The sequence below is a fragment of the Columba livia genome, chromosome Z, assembly GCF_036013475.1.
Source record: "Columba livia isolate bColLiv1 breed racing homer chromosome Z, bColLiv1.pat.W.v2, whole genome shotgun sequence".
Lineage (NCBI taxonomy): Eukaryota > Metazoa > Chordata > Aves > Columbiformes > Columbidae > Columba > Columba livia.
In genome coordinates this window covers 16,877,116-16,897,687 of record NC_088642.1, presented here as the reverse complement: position 1 = coordinate 16,897,687, position 20,572 = coordinate 16,877,116, and the positions used below count along the sequence as shown (strand labels likewise).

The 20,572-nt window shown below is 35.8% G+C and overlaps 1 protein-coding gene across 1 annotated transcript in view; it reads right to left on the bottom strand.

The window, feature by feature from the left end:
- Positions 1-20,572, bottom strand: part of JMY (junction mediating and regulatory protein, p53 cofactor) — a 70,625-nt gene that overhangs the window by 29,418 nt on the left and 20,635 nt on the right. The window contains exons 2-4 of the mRNA XM_005505976.3: positions 20,070-20,243; positions 5,935-6,085; positions 3,592-3,761 (exon numbers count right to left, since the gene is read on the bottom strand). Coding sequence (XP_005506033.2) covers positions 3,592-3,761; positions 5,935-6,085; positions 20,070-20,243 — 495 coding nt within the window. The remainder of the gene's footprint in view (positions 1-3,591; positions 3,762-5,934; positions 6,086-20,069; positions 20,244-20,572) is intronic.

Below are 20,572 nucleotides of genomic sequence, written 5' to 3'. Positions count from 1 at the left end.
TTCTTAAAGAAATATCCTGGGTTTAACTTCTATGCCTATAAAACAGTAGCTAAATGGTTTGCCAGAGAAGGTATTTCAGTTCTGATTTTCTAACAGTGCTGTGAATCTGTTTTAAGTGCCCATAAGTACCTCATCTTTTTCTTTCTCTTGGTCAATGGGAACTAAATGTCATTGATGCACAAAATCCTTCAAAGAAAAAAAGTCTCTGCAAATGCTGGGATTTGCCCTCTTTAATACTCTTTAAAACAGATTTTCTGGGTAAAAAAATGTATAAAAATAAACTACGCTGTAATAAGGTTATTTCAAAAGAACTTATGTAAGATTTTGATAACTATTAAGTCCAAAGTAGGTTATTATTGGTAATGAGTAATTTTCTAATAATGCCTCATTGCATTATTAAAAGCCTAACTATGACACCCAAGTTTTGTCTGTAGAATGGACCCCATTACTGCTTTCTTTAAACACAATGACAACTTAAAATAGCTTTTATTTCAAAGTCTTTTTCAACTTTTGATTGAACTGGTGAATATTACACAAATATTTAATGTAAGATTAAGAAAAAAAAAATCATCTTTACAAAAAAATTTACTTTTCCAATTTGAACACTGAAAGTGAAGAAAGCAAAAGCATTGATAATCTGATATTAAAACTAATAATTCAAATATGATTGAATGTATCTTCAAAGATTTTCCAATTTTAGCTTCTTACTCAGCCTTTTCAAAAACCCGTCACTGAAAGAAAAAGCTTAAAAAAGATACAATGAAAACTATGAAGGTGAAATACACTTTTCTGAAAAATATTATGTTGCATCTGTACCAAAATATCTACTTCTTACAAAAAGATTAATTTTCCAGAAATAGCTATTCATGCCTTCTTGAAGAGAATCCTTATTGAAAGTCTGTTTTTTCAGATGCCAAAATAAAATGACAGTCATGAAATGCAAGATATATTTACATACTCCAAGTCACTGGAAGCAAATATATCTTTGATTCAGGCTTCATGTACAGGAAAGTATGCCTATAGTTATGTAACTATGAAAAATATTCTTAAAAAAACAGAGCAGTGCTTTGTTGGAATATAATTTTGTTTATGAAAATATCACAGAACACTTATTATGTAAATTAAATACTGGTTTTGAAGTGTATCTTTAGAACTTAACTGTACAGCTCTAAAAGGAAAAAAGAGAAGACTAGTTACTGAATCCTACATATGCAAGATGGGACTTGCTGGAATTTAAGTCTCCAGTCACTCACTTCCATTTGTCCAAACTATTTTACATACTTAGAGAATTACAAAGGATTCCCACTCTCATTTAATGGTTCTGTTTACTGTCACGAGGACAAGACTTGGCAACCAGTCCTCAAAAGCAGACTCTGGTCTACCTCAAAAGGAAAGTTTCCATCATTCCCTTCAAACGAAATTCAGAACAACAACAGATGGAACTTCAGAGGTACAAATCAGGAAAATAAAAAAGCACAGAATGTAATTTGTGTAGAATCTGGTTGTTTGTTTTTGGTTTTTAATACAGATAACCACATGGCTAACATTTTCAGCTGTCAAAAAAAACCAACCAACCAAAAAAACCCACCAAAACAAAACAAAAACCAACCAACCAACCAAAAATCCCCACACAAAACAACAAAACTAATCTAATCCCCTAACCAGGTGATTTTCATATCATGATAACCTGGAAAATGTAGTAGCTTTCTATATATTTACAGTGCAGACACATTTTGGGAAACAAAAAAGCACTCAGTTAATACTAAATGAAAACTACAGAAACAAGGACATTTTTATTGTCCCTCTTGAAAAATCAATCAGCAAGGTTGGTTTAGATTTGAAGAAGAGGGAATTAAGTGCAAAGGAAACAAGCATATTATTTCCCACATGTCTCCTTTTCCCATTCAGTGAGACTACATTTACACACCTAAGCACAGTAGGAAGGTCTTAACTTCTTAGGCTTAAAGGAAAAGATGTATCACCTTTTCACTTCTTTTGTTAGTGTTGTTGTGGAGGGGGGAGTTTGGTGGGTTTTTGTTTGGTTGGTTTTTTACTGTCATATCTTCCAAATACTAATGTAATTACCAAATATTTTATTTACTATAAGACTGAAACTTGTCTTATCCAGTATGGGATTGCCAGTCACATTTGTCACATCCAGCTTTGCATACTTCGGGCTTTTACAATCTCAAAGCAAAAAATATGTTTCCAAACAGAAGCTTGTCCTCCTATATCCCCATCACAAAGTTTTGACCTAGAGCTCTCTGTCCCTTGTAAGACACCATCCCAAAGCACCATGCCCAGGGACACCTCTAAGATATTCCTAATTTCTCCATCCCCAAAACCCCAACCTCTCAGTTCAGAGCCCTTCACCAGCAAGTATACTGCAATTAACTTCTTTTCTTGTGCAGCACCTAATGCTTTTGCACGTAAAAACAGTCACTCACTTACCAGACTCAGATGTCATTAAATAAAAATTCACAGAAGGTCTCCACTGGGAGAAAAATAAAATGTGCTACGGAAAAACATGATGTGTAGCTGCTCGAAATATGTGAAGATATTTAATATAATATTTCCAATTAGTATTGCTGGATTCTCTCATCATGTCTTAGCTAAGGATGTCAATAGCCTCAAACTCAGGTTTCCAGACAACTCTTGGCTTTCTAAATACAAAGAGCATTGAAATGGAGGAAATGCTCTGGATCTTCCATGTTTTCTCTCTTCCTTGCAGATCAAGCTGCCTTCTACAGAAGCTTCTAAAATAGGCACATAGTCTATCAGGGTTACAAACCTGCCAATCTACACAGCGTTAAAGTCGAGACTTCTCTGGATCACCCTATTCATAACAGAGCCACCGCCTTAGTCAAAATTTTGCTGAAATATTTGAAAATTAATCTAAAAAAAGCAGCTGATTGGCAAGAATGTCAATTAACATTAGTATTACAGAAAGTACTTGCTGCCAAACATCTATATGAGAGCAAATTTTAAAAAGATTTGCAGCATTTTTGCTTTTGAAGAGGTGTCATAAAACCCAATAAATGTGGGCTTTTTTTCTGCTAAAGCATTTAAACACAGTGTAATGCACACACTCTTTCCTCAGTAAAGCTGTGGCTAGCACAACCCCCTCTGGAAGACTGTCTTTAAGAGAGTAAAGTACAACAGGCTAGTCATCTATGTAATTACTAATGGTCAGACACCTTCCATCTGGAATGTCAGAACTATTTCAAAAAAGTGGTCATAAGCCTCAGAGAGCTGAAGTGTGGAGATGACATAGCAGCAGACTTCTGTCCTACCCCTTCTTTTCATTCTGTTCATCTCAGTGGATAGCTGTCAACATTAACAGTAAAAACTGTCATCCTGATTGACTAACCAGGAAAAGGTGAACAGAAAACAAACCACCACAACTATGTTGCAACTCCATTTGTTTAACATGGTGGAGAGTAATAAAAATTTAAATACAGACGTTTACTATTAAAAGCTGAAAAATAATTACTTTCAAGTCCAGAGATTTTTTTGTTTAGTTTGTTTGTTTTTAAGGTTTGGGGGTTTTCTGCATGTTTTATTTTTCTGTTTATTGATACGAAAGATTACCTCCTCTTTCAGCGCATGTTTCTTCTGTTCCAAACAGATTTCTTTAGCACGCATCAACTGCAAAGTCTCCTTAGAAACTGCATACTGAAGCTTTTCCATACGTTCCACTGCTGCTGCCCATGCTGCCTTACCAAATTTCTTCTGGTCTGCTCTCATTCGATCGTACACAGCTACAGAAGGGAAGAAAAGGCAGACAGCTTACCAGACTCTTCAAATAACTAGTGATTCTATTGCAGAGAGAATGCACATTTGTATCCAAAAGCATACAAGGTTCTCTTAGCAGGGAGTAGCCATTCTACAAAGTACTAATAATCAAGTACTCTTCTAAGTACTCCTAGGATCCAGGTCAATAAGTGATTAGCTGTTTGTTGATAATTTTATCATTTTAATTCCAATTTTTGTTATTCACAGAGGGACCATTCTGAATACCCAGTATCTGAACACCTGAATCACTGGTTCAGAGTTCCTGACTTAATAAAAATATTTCATTAATGCTATCATGTGGTCTTTAACTGCATCCCAAATTTTCCACACTTCGAAATGCCCCAATTATCAACTTCTAAAGTTTCCAGTATCCCCTGGATACTGATAATTTCTATAGTGATCATAAGTTTAAACAAACTTGCAGAGTGAAAAAAAATTACAATTTAAAATAAAAATTTCAGCTTGACCTCAAGTGTTTAAATAACATCTATCTTTTGACTCAAAATACAGGTAGCTTAACAAATTAATTCAGATTGATTGAACAAATTATCATCTGATTTTCATATGCAGAGATGAATGAGAATCTTTCTCAGGAAGGCTTCAGAGTAGCAGGAGTCCCTTGCGTGATTCAGATTTTCTATTCTTGAGCTCCAGACAACATCCATGCTGACATGTGATTGTTCTATATATTAAAAATGGTGAAAATGTCATACATGACACTGTACACTTAGCTTTGCAAAGGAAAAAACCACAAAAGTCACACAATCAAAGCAGTAGTATTCAGTCCTCAGGTGCTAGGAGGTATCACATGCTGTTGTTTGGTAATAAAAAATATCTTTACATTCTCATGTGTTTTTCCTCTGCCACCTGTTAGTATTTTGGTATGTAAGACCGCCCTGTGATCAGCAGGAGGCCAAAAAAACCTGAAACATAACAAAACAGGAAAGCAACCTGTACACCAAAGTTCTATGGTTGTAAACAGGTTCCATTTCATTTCACAGTCCTGACTACTGTACATTAAAAAAAAAGGATGTGAACAAAACAAAAGGTAAATATCTATGAATATACATTCTTTACTAACTGGGTATTTTATTTACTGCCTTTCTCATACTAGAAAAGGAACAAAAGTGATTAAATACATCCAGAATTTACTCTCATTAAATTCACTTCAACATGCTTAAACTGGCTCAGCCACTTTTTCACAATAAGGTGGAGTTTCATGTTATCCTTAACTTAGCTTGTCACCAAGAGGAATCATTTTGCAGTGACTGCTTCTCTTGAGGCAGATCTAGCAGTCACGCAGGGAGATGACAGGAAACGTACCCATCAAAAAATACTTTCTCCTAGGCATATAGCTCATTTATCTAGTTGCACAATCACTAGCACCAAGGCAAAGAAAAAAGCACAAACTCATAGTCAGGCAGGGAAGACAGTGGGACATAAAACTCTACCAGTGGTAGCCCACAGTCGAACTAAGAGGTGACATAAAACCACATCTTCAGGTGTGTTTGCACTAAGAAGCTGATTATTTAAGTTAAAATGGTACAAGGGCAAGAACACAAATGTACATGGGAAGTCATGACCTGCTTTTACTCCTCCAACTCTTCACTAAAACTGCTGCATTCTTGAAACACAGAAATGCCAAGGTTATATCCATGAAGATTTCTGAACAACAGAGCAGCTTTCACTGAGCAGCTGAACGGAGTTGTTGCTTAATATTTAGAGCTATGAAAAAAATTCATGAAAGGCAGAGGAGACAGAAAAAGTAAATGAATTGAAAGGTATTATAAACACTTCCTATGGTAGTCTGCTATAGCCAGTATAGAAGACAGAATCCATCAGGGACTCTGTGCTCCCTAAGTTCTTTGCAATTGTACAGTGGAACTAATACAATCATATTGAGAAGGTGGTTGTGAAACTTTTTATCTAAAGTCTCCATTCTGCTTGCTTCTGAGGATGTTCCGAAAAGGCTTATTGGTGAGATGTTCAAAGAGACACAAAGAAAAAACAAATGGAAATGACAACTGCATTTTCCACATGGAGGACTGATTAAAAAAAGTACAATACAGGACATGGTAAGCATTAAATACATTTTTAAAGATCTTTTATTTGGTGAATAGGATAGTCAAAAATAACTACCTTTCTGTGTTTTAGCTGTTATTTCAAAGTATTTAACTGTAAGATCTTGAATAGAAAGCACAGCCATGTGGGCTTTTCTCTGCCAATCAGCATCTTCTTTTTGCAGACTCTCAATTCTCCTGGGGCCTAGGTAGTCATTCTCTATTGAGATCTGAAAATAAATCAGTCCATAATTAACAACACAATAAATTGTTCCTATTTTGACAACAGCAACCAGTTGCAAAGTGACTAAGAAAGAAAGAAAAACAAAAAGTATACAAAACCACCAGCAAATCACTATGGCTTCTATTCAATAGAAAACAAAACAAAACAACTCCTTTAAGTGGTCCTTTCTGTTGAAAAAGTACATCCACAGTTTCATTACTATTTACTGGAAGCACAAAAAAACTCAAAAGTAAATTTGATTTGCCAGTATCTTTTTGTCAAATATCTTATTAGCTTCAGATAACAAGTCTGCTTCATCCAGGCATTCTTCCAGCCTAGAATATTTGGTTCTGAAGTAAATAAATGGCCTTCAGTCAGTACAATGCTGGAAACAGGGGATATGTTGGAGTAGTGTTAAGTAATCATCAACATTTTAGTAGTTTTTCTTTGTTAATGATGACTTTGAAAAACTGGGAGTTCAGATATCTTTTCACTGCCAAGATCATGGGAATTGTATTTTGAAGTGACCACTTCAAGTGGAAATTTTTTACACTCTTCTAAAAAGTTAAGTTATTAAGTACTCCAACTAGAGACAACAGACTACATATCTAAATCATTACATATTTAAGCCTGCTTCTGCAACACCAAAGACTTTATTTTGAACATTCTTCATTTATATCAGTCAAGAAGACATCTCACTATCACATCTCACAATACCTCCAAATCCCAAAACTACTCACAATCCTCTATGTGCCCAGATATTTCAGCCTGAAGTTCTAATGCCTCAGATATTGATCTTGATTTCAGAAACCTTCAATCTGGTCTAAAAGAGCCATTCCACTCTACAGCTGAACTGCCAACAGTTTTTAAGTGACTCTTCAGGTTCTACCTCTGCATATCCACTTATCCCATCTCTTAGAGGGATGATCTTCACTAGTAACATTATATAAGTGACTTTTAAGTAACTACTCATCTCTTCAAAAATGTTCAAAGTAGTCTAGTAAGGTATTTTAATCTCCTTCTTATATATTTCCAAAACCCTTAGAAAGGCAACAGGCAAAATAAACATGTAGAAAAATGATAAGTGAATAATAATTTTACTAGATACATTGTAACATGTAATTTGATGGAGCACATATATATATATCACAATTTCCACAGGGAATGTTATGAGTGGACAGACAAAAGTTTCCAAATAAATGTCAAAATGTATGTTTATACCAGTGAATGATGACTGGTGAATTTAATGCTTTGCATTTACACAGAACTCTGAAACAGCAAGTTCCTTTGAGAATTAGGACAAAAAATGAATACATTTAAAAGTCTTCTATTCCCTGGTAAAGATGAGGTAATTTGATACTGGAACTGACATGGGGTCACTGAGTAATTTGTGTTACATTCTTGCAAGGCATAATTTCTAAGAGAATAAGAAGCCTCAAAATAAATTTTTTTCATAAAGTTTTGCCTGCCAAAAGATTATTCACACATGATGCAAGCTAGAGAGATTTATGATGGCATAGCACAATTGTACCTTTGTTCCCTAAAGCCAGTATTTACAAGTAACCAAAAGGGGAAGCACCTTTTCATTAACCGCAATCCCAAGTATGTCATCTGTGTTGTCATTCACACTGAGGGTATTCATACAGCAAGGCACAGAACACTCAAGAAGCCTTTGCTTTCATAATACCCATACGAGTATGCATATTTATGTGCGAACATAAGCAGATGGTCACAATCCTGCAAAGCTTTTGAAACTGGGGGCACAAGGAAGAAGAAAGGGTTGGCAACATTTATGAGGATGGACCATTCAACCTGGTACACTTACTGATGCGTACCTTTCCTTTCCCTTTATGGCATCTGTTCATATACACGTTCACGTTTAAAAGACACAAAGCACCATGCTCCACAAATTACTACTGTCTGGAAGGTGGTCCCCGAGTAGATGTATGAACAAGAACATACCAACCTCGTGCCTTCAGGCTGCAACAACAGTGGCATGCTTAATAAGGTCTGAAATGATAGAGGGGACAGAAGCATCTCCCTAATGCTGCTTGAGCTGACCTGCCCTGATGCTTAACAGACTTATAGCCTATACCTACACGGCTTGTTATCTAGCAAGACAGTCAAACTCCTAGAATTATTGACCATGAACATTAATAAATAAAGACTCTTCCTGAAGTACCCTGTAGTACAAGGTAGAGCTAATGTTTATGTTTGGACTTTCCATTGCACAGCTTGGGTAAGGGACACAAACACAATGTTAACTTTCTGGCTCTGAAGCCATGAAATTATGGAGGAGTGACATGCTGGTTTTGGCTGCAACAGAGATAATTTTCTTCATAGTAGCTCATATGGAGCTGTGTTTCGTATTTGTGCTGAAAACAGTGTTGAAAACACAGGGACATTTTGGTTGCTATTAAGCTGTTCTTGCACACAGCCAAAGCTTTTTCTGCATCTCACAATACCCCACTAAGCTGAGAGTGCACAAGAAGTTGGGCGGGTACGCAGCTGGGACAGCTGACCCCAACAGACCAAAGGGTTATTCCATACCATACAATGTCATACGAAGCAATAATAGCACGGGGAAGAAGAAGGGGCAATGTTTGGAGTGATGCTGTTTGTCTTTCCAAGTCACTGTCACACATGGTGGAGCCCTGCTTTCCTGGAGATGGTTGAACACCTGCCTGCTGATAGGAAACAGTGAAAGAATTCATTGTTTTCCTTTGCCTGCACGTGCAGCTTTTACTTTACCTATTAAACTGTCTTTTTTTCAATCCACATGTTGTCTCACTTTTACCCTTCCAATTCTCTCCCCTGTCCCACCAGGAGGAGGGAACAAGCAGCTGTGTGGTGCTTAGTTGCCGAGTGGGGTAAAACCTCGACAATGGAGAAGGCAATCATTGTTTCAAAAGGAATGTCAAATCATATGGTGAAGACAGAATCTAGGTGCCAGTGGGGAACAGGTGGAAAACACCATTTGCTTCCTTAAGAAAGGTGGCTAGCTAGGAGCTGAGGATAAACTTTAAACTATTAGATGAGCACAGTCTGCACTGTGTGCTTGAAGAAAGACACTTGCTTCCCAGCTCTGTTTCTATTAGGTCAATGATGTTCTGAGTGGCAGCAAATAAGAGTTCCCTTTGGTACCTCAGAAGCTGCAGTCTCTGGGGTCTAGCTGCCTGCTGCTCCCAGCAGGCTTGCAGTAATCCTGCACAAACTTAGTGTTTCTGGGCTTGGCTGACACACACACCCTGTGGCCTCTGAGAGCCTCTCCGTCAACCTGAACATGCTCCTGTGCTTCCAATGGGGAAAGCAATCTTTTCCCATCCAGCCAGTGCATTCCACCTGATTCAATTTCTCCATCAAGACATGTAACAAAGAAAAACTGAGTTACTAAAAAAAAAAATACCACTCTAAAAGAAAATAATGCTAGCAAACATTCTAAAGGCAAATACTGCCATTCTTTATAATAAAAACCCCATAACTGTGACAAACTAAAAGGCAGAGGGCATGCAAACATCTACTTTTGGCCATGAATGTGGCACATACTAGGGAAACATGGAAAAAACATATAGCCATAGTATGAGTGTAAATACTGAAAATCACCCATCACTTGAGGGAAGAATTACCCATTTTCAAGTGCAACCTACGTAGAATATTACTATAATCTCCCAGTCGTTAATGAAATTTATGCTTGTCATCCTTTCAGGGCAGGACAATCACAAAACAGAAGTGAACAGCTGAGAAATAGCAGCAAAATATACATGGTGCCCCTTGACAAATGGCTGTCTGAGCAATATATCCCAGCCAAGTAAAGTACCACTACAGTAAATATATGCAAATATATATTAAATCACATTATATAAATTTAAATAATATGATTTAGGTACATTTATATAGAGGACAGAAATTATTTAGAGTTGTATGTTATCATAGGAACTAGAAAGGAAGCCCATGGGAAAAAAAAAAAAGAAGGTAGTTTAATTAAGGGAAGACCACAAGACCTGTAGTAGGGAGAAAAGTCATCAAGGAAAGACAGGGAACCTGCCTCTGGAGATTTCAGCTCATAAAGAATATACATTATCTTCCCTCCCCATCTACAACACCTTCACGGTTGAAGTGACCACTATATCCATTTATTCTAGCTAGAATTTTAGAAGGAAAAGGGAAACACGCTTGGAGCATTAAACAGCAACATGAACAGGCTCATGAGTTTTAAAGATTTTGTTTTCCATGGAATTAAAAGGAAGCCTTTATGTGCTTCTGCATTCCATTACTGTTTGCAATGCATGCATAACATATTTACAATTCATTTTGCTCACTGAACACCTTTATGATGTGAGCATTTGTTGTTTTTATAGTCCATAAAAGAGCACAGCTCATTTTATAGACTAAGCAGAAGCATATTTTCTAAGTTACTATTGTTCAGACTAGATATGACTAAGAGAAGTCACCAAACAACTGAAATGGACAGTTACGAAAGAAAAACTAAGTGCTGTCATCTCATTTACACTTATTTTAAACATATGTACCTATTTTTGATTCAGTAAAATTTTATTTCAGCTAAGAATTAAGAAACTCTGATATAGTTATTGTTTTTTTCTAACCTAAAAAGCTTTTCAGTTTCCTAACATTTTCTCAAACTCACTTTTTGGTCTGCAAGTTGCTCAACTGGACTCAAAGTTCTGGAGAAAACATCGTCTAACAGAAAAACCTCTCATCTCACAACTAGATCACACAGCCAAATCTACAGCTTCTCTTCTAGTAATCACTTTCTCAAAAAAAACCCACAAACACACACCAAAAAACTGACCAAACAAACAAACCCATTCCAGGTATTATTCCTGAAAAAGCTGTATTCTCTTTGAGAAGACTGCAAGCCTCATGGCAAAACTGACTAAGTTGGCCTTTCTTCCCCCTGACGATGAAACTTGCTTTTGAAGACTTTCATGTTTTGCAAGCTTTACTTCAGATAATGTTTTGAAACCAAGAAAATCATGACAGCTTTCACCAAAGTAGTTGTCGGAAAGCACATAAGAGGAGGAAGAAACAGCAGAAGCCACTAACTTTAACATACCATGTAAACATCTATTACCATCAGCTATTGCATCAGAGCTACAGAACATAAAGAACATATTTCTATAGCATACAGATATGTTTCTGAAGGAAAACAAATGAGTTCTTCAGAGGAAACAAACTGAAAGGAGGTTCCTAATCCAGCCTGTGAGCAAGTGAGAATGAATCAGAGGCAAAACTCTTCTACTAGAAACTTTTTTCTCTGGAAAAGTTCAGGCTGTTGTTGAGCTTTGAAGAGAGTAAAGTAAGTTTACTGTGAGAAGATACAAGAAACAGGCCTGCAGCTACAGGATTTTGTTAAGTTTTACATAGTATACATCTCCTAAATAAATAAATGGTCCTCAAGGGTCTTTAATACTTTCCAGGTTCTTTCTGAAGACAGCTGGGCAAAGAATGGATGACAGTGACAGAAACAGACTTGGGCTGGGTCTGTCCCATCTCTCTAGTTCTATTCACTACCCCTCTCCTAGAGAGACTCACAGCAGACAGAAAAGCAGAAAAACATGCAAAGTAACAACAGTAGGTCAGTTAATTATAAGAAGAACAACAACAACAACAAAAAGTTGAGGGACCACTATGGATAGCAGAGGCAATATACAAAAGGAAACAGCTTCATACAGAAAGGAGTGTTTCAGCTCAAACGCTCAGCTCCCTTCTCTTGACACATTCCAGGAGGCCAACCAACCAACTGCAACCAAAGCCTGCTGGATATATTAACAATAATGCATGCACTTCAGCTTCATCGTCCATTCAGGGACTTTTCAAAGTTAGTCTTACTGGTTTCAATTTAACTGTGCTCCCAGCTGGTAACACACACCTCAGCCTCAAATATATTAAGTGAAAGCACTTCACAGTTTTACTGGTTTTATCCTAAAAAATACTGTAATAGACTTTCGTGTTAGTACATGTAAGCTAACTTAGATTGGATGGTCTAGATTCCATAAAATATACAGAGCATGTGACCAGCAGTAAAAACTACTGGGGTTTTTATCATCTTAATCAAGACAAAGGAGAATGATATATACAACTCAATAAAGACTGTAAAGGAAGTAACAAGCTAAAAAGCAAACAAGATTTTAAGACATACAAAACCAAGACTAAACAATAATGTCATCGAACTGCAAAGTGCAGTGATGAATGCTTTCTCCAGAACTACGGAGAATTATGAAAAACTAAGAATTATTCAGAGAAAAATCATAGAAAATTAAGGTTATGGCAAGAGTAAAAGGAATAACTGGGATTATTCAACTGTTTTTTTCTCCAGACACATAAGAGTGAATGTAAAAAAGCATTAAAACCACTAAGTATTTTATAATGGCAACTGACAGAATTAAGGATAAATTGTGCAGCCTGAGTCATGCCTGACTTATTTATCCATGTGCATATTTTTATTTATATTTCAGCTTTATTGCCTGATTTCCAGGCTAAAAGCTCACCTTCATAAAGAAAGTGCTCTCTTTTCTTTTCTTTTCTTTTTTAAATATCTTGTTTAATAAGACATATTCTACTAGTTATTTGAAAACTTTAAGCAAGTGAGCTGGAGTGCTAAAGCAAGTGGGCTTGAGTGTTACTGGAAAGTCCTAGATTTCTGTGGATAAAAAGGACTACATGGATTTTTTAAGTCTTCAGTTAAAAAACTCTTAATATATAAAATAGACAAAATTTTAAGCACATCCATTGAGAATTCAAAGTATTTTTTTATACAAATGCAATGAAAATAAGAAAATAATAAGGACACAATTATTAGACAAGAAGAAATCAGCTTAAACACATATAAATACCCATGGACAGGGATACTGAAAACAACTGTAACAACTGCAAATAAAGGCCTACAAGATCCAGTACAAAGCCAGCAAATATCATGAAAGCTTACAAAAATTATCTTTTTCCAGAGCAGTACTGAAAAAGTAGTACTAGATTTCAAACTATTTACAGATCTAGGCAAACATGGACTTGCAAAGCTTACACTCTCATGTCCAAGTTTTTCTATCTTTGAAGACATTAAGCCCCTTTCCTTGCCCTCCACAGCCTGTATTAACATTACATCAAAGTCTCTTCCTTCTTTCTCCATCCCTGTCTCCAACACTACAAAAGAAATCTCCAGTTTCCACCCTCCTTTATTGCTTGCCAGGAGACCCCAATTAGTATAGTCTGCGTTTTAACATTCTTTCGGAGTTTCATCAAGACACCTATTTGAATGGACACTCTGATTCTGCACCTTCCTGCACTATTTTCCCCCAATTTTTGGTCAAATGCAAGGCTGTCCTGGCCCTTCCTTCCAACTATAATTATTACTAGCACTTGGAGAAAGAAAAAAAATTAGGACACAGGTATGGATACATTGATAACTCCCAACTTCTGTTACTTATCATTCATGATTTATAGATCTTTTTCTTATCTTACATTAATCACAGGCTTTCTAAACTAAGGTAATCCAATTCGTTTGTCCTTGCACTGAGGCTGCTTGCAGGGGTATACTCTTATCACCCTCACTGCCATGCTGTAACTGTTCTGATCCTACAATATTTTTTGAGAGGGAGACAGTAAACCTTCAGCATTCAAAGTTCAAGTATACAATGGATATATACTAAGGCGTTATGCTGTTTTTCTATTTTGCTTTTGTGCTTCCCCCACTGCACTAGTAATTCAAAACCCTTCTTTCCTCTTTCAAAATGCTGAAAGCCAAACTATTTTCACAGAACTCCTGAAGATAATTCTCATACCTTTTTCCTCATGAGTATTAGTTAATTAAGTGCATACAAATGTGCATGCATACTTTTGGAGTTTGCCATTAGTCTCCCGCACATGCATTACTTCTTATCTAATGACAATTTCACCAATTTCACCTACCATTTTATTATCCAATACAGCCTTTTGTAAGCAATCTTAAAAACAAACCAAACCAATCAACCACACAAGAACAATCAATCAAACAACCACCTCCCAAAAACATAATCAGACTTTTCTACAGGTCTTAATAATCAGTTTTACAGTTCAACATGCAGGGCAGTTATGTACTTTATTCACTATGAAGACAGGCAGATTCAAGTGATCAGATACATGCCACATTTTTGTAGTGAGCAACCAAGAGTTCCATTTCCTCACTAATCAGACTACCAGCCTGTCTTCCATCAGATTGCCTGTTTGGAGCATTATTTTTCCGAAGGCCCATAAAACCATGATATTATGTCAGCCAAATGTTCTCCTATGAGTTCATACAATAATCTAGATGATTTATTGCCCAAAACCTAAACAGAGACTGGCACACAACCCCTCTGAAACAGACTGAGACTACAAAGACTATCACAGCATAGTTCAGCATACCACAGTGGTTTCCGAAACAAGAAGGCAATATTTTCAACAAAGTTTATGACCTTAATTTGCAAATGCAACCATTTTGCTTAAACTTTCAAAACCCCTTCTTCCCTACTCTACAGGTTTTTCCAAAGCCAAGTTGATTTAACTGTGATTTCTGATGATGTGTAGACAAGCCTTCAACTACAGATACACTAAAAGAGACTTACGAATTCTCTGTAGTATTTCAGTCTCTCCACTGAGTACTACCTTAAGTTTTCTTACCAGATGTTTTTCATCAGCTTTTGTCAGCAAGTCACTAGTCTACAACTAGCGGAGGATGTGGTTCACAAAAGTGGCAGGAATGATAACGAGCTGATTGCATGCAAGTAATCTATGTTTTAATTGGTGCTGCTTTAATGTTCTCCAGTATGCGTTGTGTAGCTTCGTTTTCGTGCTTTTCACTGCAAGACCATCATGCACTCAAAAATACTATATGAGGCTAAAAAAACATATATATCTGCACTTCAAAACCCAGCTCACTAACATACCAGTTATTCAAGAGTCAATGATACAAACATGTATTCTTGATGTGTGGGAGCAACACTACAAAGTAAGCATATGAAGCACTGACATCCACTCCAGTCAAGTATTCTATATTGCTAGCTATCCTCATCTCTAAATTTATCGTCTCCTTTGAACTGTTTTCATACTTGGTGAAAATATTTTTTAACCAAACTGCAATTCACCATCAAGTATTAAACGAACAAATCAATCTGCATGCTGAGCCAGAGTTATATTTTCAACTATACCAGTATCTGCTTAAACAAGCTTGAAAGGGAAGCACAACATAGACTAATAAAGCATTCTACAATTAAAAAAAAAAAATGGATTTTGATGAATTGTCAAGCTATATGCTGCTCTAATCTTTTATTTCCTGTGCTTTACCTCAACTTCAGTGAATTTAAAGTCCTTAAAAACTCCTCACATTCAAGTGAATTAACATGTCAGTGAAAATAATTAATACGCACACAATGAAGCTAAGAGTGCTTTAAAACATATGCATAATAACATTTTAATGTTCACATTTTCTGGAGATGAACTGAAAGGTAATGATGGCTGCAGTCTCTCACTGGTATCAAGATATTATCAGTTCTCAGTTAAACAAATCCAGTCCAACTCAGACCTTCAAGAATGCTTCTGTCAAAAGTTTTGCTGGCATGTACAGGTAGGTAATGAAACAATTTATCTTATATTTTTAGTCAACAATATCAAGCACATTAAAAAAAAAGAAAAAAGAAAATAAAGCCTCTCATTGATTTCACCAGGGGTTTGATAAAACACAGTGTACTCAATATTGCTAAAGTACTGTCCACAATATTAAGACCATAAAAATTCAAAGTAGCAAGGTAGTTTGTTCCTCTCTATGGAGGCCGGTGAACACAACTGTACACACATAAAAGGCTTTAGATTTTTGCCTGTGAAGTTATTATTTTGATTTTTTTTTTCTAAATAACCAGATTTGGCATCCTGTATCAAAGAAACTGTGATATCTTAGCCTTAAAAGGCTTAAAGCTTGATCATATTAACCCATCAATAAGTTCTATAGCCAAGTATAAACCACTAATTGGTCCCTTCCCTACAGACTTTGCCAAGAAGGCTGCACTACGTAAAGAGGATCTGACAAAATTAAGATTTAACTATCTGAAATCAAAGGCACCAGAGAACACGTATCTATTCTGTTTCTTCTAAATTTCAGGAGTACTTCACTTCCATGTTACCACCTACTGATGCCTGCTACTTCCCACTTTTCTGCTATGGCAATGTGTATTCTTAATGTCTTAAAAAAATATGTTAAATTTCCACAGGAAAATTATCTATTTTGATAAATTTGTGGGTATAAATGAGAAACACTTTTAGGATCAGAAATATTAGTGTTTTTTTCAGTTAATTAGAACTCTGATTACTAGAAAAAAAAGCACCTTAAAATCTATATAGAATTCTAAATTAATGCCAGATACAGTGATCTATAAATATTGTTTGCCCTGTGGTTTTAAGTTCATACTTGTCTTCAACATTTTTTGAAATACAGATAGCTCAAAACATATAATACAGCATTTGAATATCAAGCTTCACTTGCCCTTATGCCTCTGTTATATCTGAGAGTCTGAAATGGAGAAATGGACCAGTAACCCAAACAGTGAAACTGAGAGCTAAAACACACTGGTTTAATGTCTTTACATATTATGAGAACTAAACCAGCAACTGCCCAGAAATAATGAATTTTAAAAACAACTATACAAATTCAGCACAACTTTTATGTGTATATAAATCGTAATATTGTCTTCAATTCCTTTATTATGCCTTCTCCAGCATTCATTAATCATACTTATAGATCTGACTGGTTGGTTGGCTTATCAATATAACTTTTCACACCTTATAAAAAAAACATGGTCATACTAGACACACAGAATATTTCTAGTAAGCATATCTTACGTTTTAATATTGACATGAGTGAAGACTTGCTTCTTTGACAGGCCATTTCTCAATTTGATAATACCATTCATTACAAATTGGCTTTTACTTCTGTCCCCCATATAAAGGCCTTGGAGCAAGCAGGATCATTCCTATAGCACATATATACAAAAATCTAAGTCCCAAACACTGCTGTGCTTGCAGTGTCCACTTTTTATTCAAGAATGCATGGTACCTGGTAAGCATTTTGCCATGCTTTGAGGGAAGTCCCAATAGATTCAAGCAGCACTTAAAAATAATAAGCATTTATACAAACAAAACCAGGTTTCTGAAGCTGGGATACCAATAAATGAGAAACATATAACTTCTGAATACATTGTCGTAGGGTAAGATGACTAGTCCATGATTAAATAGAAATTTTGGCAGAAGTCTGTTCTCCAGAGTGACATTTCATTTCATAATAATCCATCCTTTTCTCTCTCCATAATCTCCTGCCTTTGTATGTTTTCCAAATTCAGCAATACTTAAGTGCTTCACAATACAGCTTTGACTCCTCACCCATAATAAATGATATATCCTTCACACTAAATGAGGCAATATACACTTGAAAATCTAGCCTACGATCAAGTTAAAATATAAAAACAAACAAACAAAGACTTCTATCACGTCTATTGTGGACAAGACTAATCTCCATTTTCAAGATTCTGATTTTTTTAACCTTGTTATGAATTTCTGTTATGGCTTGTTTTGTTTTTCTCCAAAAAAAAGGAATCTGCAGAGAATACATCTCCCTTACTCCAATAAGCCTCGACTGAGTGGACAGGATTTTGTGTTTGTTTCTCCCTTCCCTCCCGCAGGCTTGTCTCTTGTTAGAAGTTTCACAACAACAGCAGAAATATAAGACACATGATATATCTTCCAGTGTTTTTGTCTTGCTCCAAAAGGATAAGCCACTAAACACTCTTCTCAAAGATTATAGGCAAAGCAATTGATTCCTCCTAAACTGAATCAGAAAACTAACAAAATGAAACTGATTAAAATACTTACTAAAATGCCAAAATTCTTAAAAAACAAAAATAACTTCCTCACAAACCACAACCAGATACCTAACCGAGAAAATGTCTAAAACTGACAAATAAGGTAATTACAGAAGGTACATGCAATCTTGACCAAATACTGATATTTGTATTCAAGCTTAATTATCCTCGTTATCTCTTTTTTCATTTTAGTAACACACTCTGCAGATTCTTCCTGCCTTACCCTGCTCTACATCCAAACTTTATCGTTCTCCTTGACACCCTTTATATATAAACATGTTCACAGCTCCCACAGTATATGTTCACAGCTCCCATTTCACTGAGGTAGTATCAGAAATACTTCCATTATGCATGAAAATGAGCCAACACCAGCCATAAGGGTTTATGGAAACTTAAGGATCTTTGTTCCATTATTAAGCCTGCCAGAAAAACATATGCAGCAAGTTAGCACAAACCATTTCATGCACAAGTTCTATTTATAAAACAATTCTTCTACCCTAGCTACCCAGTGTAATACATATTTTGTCATCATAGATACAAGTACTGCTTTCTCTCAAACAATGAAATGAAAAACAAGAGATGGCATCTTTCTCTACCACATAATACAAATGACCAAGCTTCATAACTCAAAAATTGCCAAGTTAGGAAGAGAACTTAATGTACATTAGATGTAAGTATAATAAGTACAACTAACATAATCAAACACAGAACAAGCGTCAGAACTTCACCAAGGTCATTCGTTCAGAAAAAATAGAAAATTTGGTACTTTAAAACTGGGATTCAAGAGATCATCGAGGCTAGGGAAGGAAGGAAGGAGGGAGGGAAGAAGGCAGGCAGGTACCCACACCACACAAACCACCACCACAAACATGCCAACCAACCAAGAAAAAAAACCACAAATCATAAATCCTACTCCCTACTCAATATGATACTTATCTAACAGAAAATAAATCTTTTTCCTCTGCTACAGATTCAAATAAAATGGGAACTATTTCATCATGCATGGAAGAAGGCTTTTTATTAAATATACTGTTCATAATCTTCAATTGTGTGATACAGATGAAAAAAATTCATCCTATTATCTATGCAGCAACACTTATCATTCAGGGGAAAAAAAGCACTTCTACTTCAAATATCATCACATTTCCTCACCGAGTTAGTTTCAGATTGCTGAACATTCTGAAATATTACTTTATGGACACAGCAAGAGCTCAAAATACAAGTAGTTTTGGCATTGTAAATCCTCTTACCTGCGTCCCTCATTCTAGACTCAAAATCAGACAAAACCACTGTATTTTTAAATTGTCACCAGTAATGTTGGGTAATTAAACAACGTGCCAAGCTAAGACAAGTTGACATTTGCAATACAAATAAAATGAAACAAACACATTTCAATTTATCTGTTACAACACACATATTAGAATAAGAAGGGTACAGTCTTAAAAATCTTCATAGGGACTAACGATTTTCCCAAAAGTACTTCTAAGATGCAATAAAGATGACATCTGCTATTTTTGGTTAACCATTTAAAATCAGAGTTATTTTTAAAGAAAACATATGGATTATAAAACAGTTTTACCAACATGTAATACTCTTCAGCTGGCTATACTTTTGTAGCTCTTAGAAAAATATATTGTTAAGTGTCACAACAAATTGTGACAAATATGCTTCCATGTCTAAGTGTTTCACAACATCAGATGGGAAGCTACTGACTTCTCACAGTTTACCAGATTATCTCAGTAAACCAAAATGAAAAGTAACTTCCTGTGTAATCTTTCAAAAGAATTAACAATAGCACAGATACTGTACATATATCTCTATTTTACATATTGATCAGTATACCCAGTAATCACAAAATTGTAATTTTCACCTATTAAATTCAGCAATGAATTTGAACCATCAAACACAGTAATTTAAACAGGAGATAGTGAGCTACACATCAGAGATGTTCTCACTCTTCAAAAGTACTCCTCTGAATGAAGGAACTAGGAAAAGATCATGAACATCCAGTGGAGAAACCATTTCTACACATACTGTGTAACAAAAATAGTAAAAAGTAACTAAAAACCACTATTTTCCCATTAATAAGAAGTTCAGTTACCTTTACCATACCTTTATCTGCTGTCTTCTAAGCATTGCAAGTTCCCTCATATCTCGGAATGGCTGCAGTAAATATTGGTAGAGCTCTGTAGTAGCTTCTGCAAGACTACTGTAGGCTTCATCTTCCATTTGATACAATTCAAGCAGCTCAACCATGCTTTCTGTGTTCTTATGTTTTTCCAGAAGCTGTAGAAGAAGTGCCAATTTCAGTGAACATGTTCCAACATTTCTGCTAAAAGTGACAGTCATTTAAAAACTTTTTTTAACCCATCCTCTCCCACAAAATCATCTCTTAGAACAAAAAAAACCCCAATCAAACAAACAAAACCAAAAAAAGGACAGGAAAAAAAAAAAACACAAACAAACCACAAAACCAACAACAAAAAACCAAAACCAAAACAAACAAAACATAATCCCCACCCACACCTTGAACTTAGCCAGTCAAGTATGAGCATAGCTTTGATAACCTCAACTCAAAATGTGCAGCACTCTTATTGATTTTTGGCTTCCCAAAA